The 6,622-nt window shown below is 44.5% G+C and overlaps 1 protein-coding gene across 1 annotated transcript in view; it reads left to right on the top strand.

Annotated features, from left to right (window-relative positions):
• Positions 1 to 685: 685 nt before the first annotated feature.
• The window catches only part of LOC106805587 (tubulin alpha-1 chain), an 18,700-nt gene continuing 12,763 nt past the window's right edge, over positions 686 to 6,622 (top strand). The window contains exons 1-2 of the mRNA XM_014807284.1: positions 686 to 806; positions 3,723 to 3,945. Of these exons, the coding sequence (XP_014662770.1) occupies positions 804 to 806; positions 3,723 to 3,945 (226 nt within the window). The 5' untranslated portion in view covers positions 686 to 803. The remainder of the gene's footprint in view (positions 807 to 3,722; positions 3,946 to 6,622) is intronic.

The raw sequence follows: 6,622 nt of genomic DNA on the forward strand, positions 1-6,622 counted from the left end.
TCTCCATTTTTTTACTTTTAAACATATATGCAGTGTGTTATTTGCCTCATTAGGCATTTTGTATATTCCCCATCAAACTCTCTCTCCGTCTTTCTTCTCTATTAATTATTATTTTGTTCAATAAGGGGTTGACTGCATGGAGCCGGGTCGCCCATAAAACTTATGGTGTTGGTCTTCTCTACGTATCCGCTTTCTTCGTGCAGATCACAAATCTTTCACAATATTTCATATCATCGTGGTCAGGTGAAAATTAGTATTCCTTCTTGTTCCATGAAACTTATTCGTAGTAGTCAATCATTCTAGCCTGATCGCCGCTTTCGACATTTCGTCATCAAAGGATTGTATCTTTTTCGTTTCTGTTCATATCGGAATTTCCCGCGTTCTAATCTTCTCTGGTTAATTTTAAAACTTAATCCTCAGTGCTGATCCTCAGTCTATCTATTCGATTCAATTTGTCTTTGTTCGTCTTCGGTGTAGTTCTTTTGACATTGAAGACTATATTCCTTACGAAGTTACGAGGTAACGAACCAAACACCTACGTAACAATGCACACCACCGCGCGTTTTCCGACGGGGCCGTTGAACGCTGACTGATGCGACATCAATATATAATATGGTCTAGCCACTGTGCCGCCTCGACGAAGTCACGGGGCTATGACGTCAGAACTCCGCCCTATGCAGACAGGGTGTGCGCCGGTTTTCAATCACTATCGCCGACCGTTGAGATCGTTGACGTTGTTGTTTGTTAGGGTACCTAATTGCAATCGTTATTGACTGTCACCAAAGAACGTACATCTATTCAAAATGGTATGTATACATTGGATGTTATTGATCATATTGCAACTAGGAAAGGTTATCCATTCGAGTTATTTTCGAAGAATAAGCTAGAAATATAAGAATCCGTCTGTACTCGCCTAGCTACTAGTACTAGTACAACGAGGATAGCTCTACTAGTACTATAGCCCGCGTACAGTTGCCGCAGTGCTATAGCCTATAGAATGTAATATGGCAATTTCAAGTGAGTAAGCAAAGACAACTGTTTGCCGATAATAACTTTTTTGGTATGCCAAATAAAACACATTCTCTGCCGGACAAATGTCTTAAGTTACTACAAACACTAAAATGAAAAGACAAACTAACGCTTAAATATTGTACTTGCGGCATTACTCGTCTACGAAGATTGTTTATCAAATTGTAACCGCCATTTCTCGTTGCGCAGCGCTCGCGCGGTTCCGGCGCTAGCGAGCGGGCACAATGTATTTCCAAGTGGAGGTGTGGGCAGGTTGCACGCGGATTTAACCGCCATTTTTCGTTGCGCAGCGCTAGCGCGGTTTGCAACCGCGTGCAATCTGCCCACCCCTCCACTTGAAAATACATTGTGCCCGCTCACTAGCGAAAAATGGCCTGCGGCAACTGTACGCGGGCTATAGTACTAGAGCTACAACGAGGATAGACCGAATAATTTTGTCCCAGATATTACCTTTTTTATATTTTGGTGAGGGTTATTGGGACAGAACGGGGTGCATTGAAATTTCGTGAGCAGCGCATGCAAAATGCATGCGCTGCTAAAATGCGGCCCGTACACTGGTATTGGCGCGTAAAAAAGCCTACTGTTCCCTTCTACATGGCTTTACCTAGCTCCAAGAAACGGTATTGCTAGGGTTAGAATACCGTTTGAAATTCTTGCCCATAAAAACGTGTAGTTGGCTCGGTATCCAAACATCGACACAGCTAGCGTCACATGTAATACTAGCTCAAACGAATCTATAAACCTCTGGCTTGCTCGCGGTAACTGGGCGCTACTTATTTATCGAGTTATACCGTATTTTCTGAGATTAAATGGATGAACACAACAAGAAAGCCGCCATGTTTGGTGCGACTAAAATCGGCAATGGACCTGATTTTCACAATGCGTAGGCCTATTATTTAGTTGTTGTAGATTGATGTTTTCTGGTTTTCAATGTTTTAATATTTATATTATATATATACGAGTATATGTAGATACAATAATGTAACCCAAACACAGGATAGGGGTACAACGCGATCCTATCCTTTTCTGTGGAGGAACCCCTGAGTGAATCACTCAGGGCGGTTTGCTGGTGCGTTTTCAGATACTACAACTTCCAAACTGGGTTTATTCTAAACACGAACCTTTCTTCGCTATCCTGGGACTTACTATGTATCACAATACTCTGTATTAAACTATTATAACCGGTTACAACATTTCGAAGTGACGAGCGGTGATATTTCGAGCGCCATTTTGTTGACCTGTGACGTACAGATTCCCAATGCTCATAGCGTTCGACTAACTTCGACTCCAAGATCGAATGTATCATGGGATGCCTGCTTTCAGTCATGACGTCATGACGAAGTTAGCCGAACGCTATGCGCATTGGGAATCTGTACGTCACAGGTCAACAAAATGGCGCTCGAAATATCACCGCTCGTCACTTCGAAATGTTGTAACCGGTTATAAAAGTTTAATATACAGGGTATTGTGATACATAGTAAGTCCCAGGATAGCGGAGAAAGGTTCATGTTTAGAATAAACCCAGTTTGGAAGTTGTAGTCTCTGAAAAACGCACCAGCAAACCGCCCTGAGTGATTCACTCAGGAGTTCCTCCACAGAAAAAGATAGGCTCGCGTTGTAACCCTATCCTGTCAGTGTGTTTGGGTTACATTATTGTATCTAGAGTATATGATGCTTATTTATGCTCGCGCCAACGCTATGATATGTTATGTCGTTTCGGGTTTCCCGCGTTCGGATCTAACCGGAAAGTCTGATGCGGAAGTTGATATGCGTAGTATGGAATATGACCATGCGCAACCACCAGCACCATCAACAGGCTGTATGCATTCAACTTCGGAGATAGCCGAGTTCGTGCGTGACGTCAGTGTACGTCACGAGGATACTTTGGTTCATGGAAACATGCCCACCTGAATCACTCTAAAAGCATGCGCAGTGGAAACATGGCAGTTGGCGGTTGGTTGAAATTTCGGTTCGGCTCTTGAAATTTACACTGTGCACAGTGAACTGAGCTATTCGTTTTAATAACAATGCTGGAATACTATAAGGACGAGATGTCTGTTTATACACGAGTAATGGCGGCGCATTGCATGCCGGGGGGGGGGGGCCTTTGTTTCGAGGCCCGTCAAGCCAAGCATGATGCGTGCGGGCGTGACGTCACACACACGACTACAGTGATCGATCGAAAGTAGCGCCGTTAGGGATTTTCGGATGATACGTCCTCTTTACACTCTCTTTACATTTTCACGGAGAGAACATTTCCTGCAGGATTTTACGAGATATCTCTGGCGGGAGTAGGTAAGGACAAAGGACAGAGTTATAATTCGAATAAGAACATTTATCTACACAATCATAGATACCAAGATGGAAGCTGTTGGATGTGTATTCGTGCTGTGAAGTTGTGAAATGAAGCAAGCGTCGAGCGAATTTTGCGATCACGCTTTCCTACTTGCTCTCTTATTCATGTTGTTTGTGCACAGGGCGGGCGTGCGGTGTACTTGTGTGTTGCAGATGAGCATTTGACTGGCATTTACAGGTGATTATATGCGAAATAGAGTAGAGAAACATTAAGACTTTGGTAGTAAATACATTTTGTGTTTATTTACCTTCTCTTTTTTTATTGAGATGTTCCAAGTGCCTGTGTACTGCAGAGCCATGTTCAGGTTGTTTTATTAGATTTTCTTTTTCTTTTTCAGCGTGAATGTATTTCTATCCATGTTGGTCAAGCTGGTGTCCAGATTGGTAATGCCTGCTGGGAGCTGTACTGTTTGGAACATGGTATACAGCCTGATGGTCAGATGCCCAGTGACAAGACCATTGGAGGTGGCGACGATTCATTCAACACTTTCTTCTCAGAAACTGGAGCAGGAAAACATGTACCACGTGCAGTGTTTGTCGACCTAGAGCCAACGGTAGTCGGTATGTGATACAAATTAACTTATCGCAGGGAAATCCGTATATTGACATAATGTTACTCGTTGTAAAATTAGTTGGCTAGAATTCTATATTTGGGTATTATTAGAAATCAGTCTTCTCTTTCATTGCGGTAGCCAGCAGTCTTATCAGAAGTAGATAATAGGGAAGTACTCAGTACTTTAGTGTGACTTCAATAAACAAGGGAAATTCGTCATTTACTAGCCTTAGCATACCTACGATTTACTACGCGTAATTCAACGAACTTGAGCTCAAATCGTACACAGTACATTCGCCTAGCATCGTGCGAAATCGTTTCCTCGTATACACCCGCAATCCGGAAATACAGACTAAAACGTACGACACGATTTTCCATTATGTTGCCAGCAAATTGAATGTATAAACCGCCTAACTTGAAACAAAAGGCAGCTACTACTACTAGCGACTCTTGCGCACTCGTCGATGCGGTGTGGCTCGCTAGTAGCTGCCTTTTGCGTAGTAAATTGTAGACCTGTACCGTATGCTAAGGCTAGTAAATGACGAATTTCCCTTGTTTATTGAAGTCACACTCCTTCCTTATTACTACTTCTGGTATTATGCTGTATTCATTACCAAATGGCTGCACATTCCGCACAGCTTTACCTGCAGTGTCCTTTGACGGTGGTTCATCACTCTTTCTTAGGGTGGTTTGATGGCTATAAATCTATGGATTGAGCTTGGGGTGGGGTATCTCCAAATAAATTTTCTGTTTATAGTATTACATAGCAGTGCCAACCTGCCTGCAGTTACACCTAACAAGATAATGATGGAAAGGATATGCGATACTAGTACATGAAGTATATGTGCAACTAGTCAGGGTTCTCCAAGGGCACTTATAGCCTGGCGGCCCGCCAGGCTATCGTCGAGCCCCGCCATCCTAAAACCCAGCGGTTCTCCAGGGGCACTTAGTAGCCTGGCGGACCCGCCAAGGCTATCGTCAGAGCCCGCCCCATCCTAAAATGCCACCCGCCACTCTAAATATCAAGACCGCCAATGCCTAAATATCATAGCCCCCCAGACCCCCCTAGCACGCAAACCGCCTTCGCCGCGATTCTGCAACTAGGCCGTAAAGGCAGCACCCGCCATGGCGCTATAATGAAAAAGCTTGGAGAACCCTGCTAGTATATGTCGTAAGCCATTAAATATGTGCTGATGGTTGCTTCATCACCTTGAGAGGCAGGGCCTGCTCCTTCTAATAGAATGCAATGCTGAGGTATACATTTACCGTTTGGCATGTATTTTTTTTATGGTTGATATTTATCACAGTATAACAATTACATGCCACGGATCAACTCTTGCGATTCACTGGGATCGAATAATGCGATTCACGGATCTATATTATTGGTCGATTTTCGATTCACGGATCGAAATGCTTCGATCACCGGATGAATATCCGATTCAGAATCAAGAGCTTGCAAGGTCTTGACGTAGTGTCGTTAGCAGGAGGGCATTTTACATAATACAAAAAAATACCGTAGTGGTTATTCGCGGTGCCACACGCGCAATCAAGACCGGCGAAGTTAAACTGACTTAGCCTTGCACCACTGAGCTCTATCATTTTATTTTTATATTTTTTTTATTTTAATATTTTATACATGTTGAAAGGCCAAGGAGTGTCCAATTTAGCAGTTAATATGATGAGCAAGAGGGAAATGGAGGGGAGGGAGAGAAGGTGGTACAGGAGGAAAGAGGAAGAGGATAGAGGGAATGAGGGAGAAGGGGGTGCGAGTAAGAAGAGGGTAGAGGACGAGAGAGGGGGGGGGGGAGGTAGAAAAGGGGGCTACATGAATGAGGTCGAGGAGGAGGTAGGAGGGTAAGAAGGAGGGGAGAATGTGCGTGGGCCGAGAGGGGCGAGTGGGAGGTTCAGTGGAGGGAGAAGGTAGAAGAGGGAGGAGGTCGAGGGATGGTGGGAGAAGCGTGGGAGGGGTAGAGGAGAGGGGATAAGGGTAGAAAGAGGAGTAGGTAGGGATGGTAGGAGAAGACGGAGGGAGGTAGAGCGAGGGGAAAAAGTGGTGGAGGAGGAGGGGGAGAAGGTGGTCTGAGGCGCAAGGGAGGAGCGGCGTCAAATGGTAAGTGAGTGGAGAGGAGGGAGGAGGGGGTCGAGTGTTAAGGGAGTGAGAGAGGGGGGCGATCAGACCCTGTGGTCTTGTGCTCACCGGGCCGGCTCCGCAGAATGCCACAACTATATAATTATTTCCATTTCCATTTTTTGTAATTTTGTTTTATTAGTACTTTTAAAGGGCTCAATATGCGCATTCCAAACGCTAATGTTCTCCGTACTTAGGCTAGCAAATACTTTCGTGTCATGCATAATCATACTACTTATGGCAAAAAATAAACTCATAGTTCCTTCCCATTTGCATGCGTTGCCTCTGTATTAAAAAGGAATATCTTTGAAAATACCTCCAATGTTGTTGAAATTCTCCGATGTTTTGAGCGTCTTCCCCCAATCTCCAAGCAAACGTGCCAGCGGTTGCCGCGGTACAGCGGTACCGGTGGCGCAGCAAAGATAAAAACATGTGACTTTCACCGTTCACCACTTCGCAGGCCTATTTGTTTGGGGAACAGTCGGCTGTTTGGCCAGAATGCCAGTTTTCTCACCTCTTCTTGTCGGGTTTAAGCAACGCGCAGTTGAAATGGGAGC

The sequence above is a fragment of the Priapulus caudatus genome, unplaced genomic scaffold (genome assembly GCF_000485595.1).
Source record: "Priapulus caudatus unplaced genomic scaffold, Priapulus_caudatus-5.0.1 Scaffold0, whole genome shotgun sequence".
Lineage (NCBI taxonomy): Eukaryota > Metazoa > Priapulida > Priapulimorpha > Priapulimorphida > Priapulidae > Priapulus > Priapulus caudatus.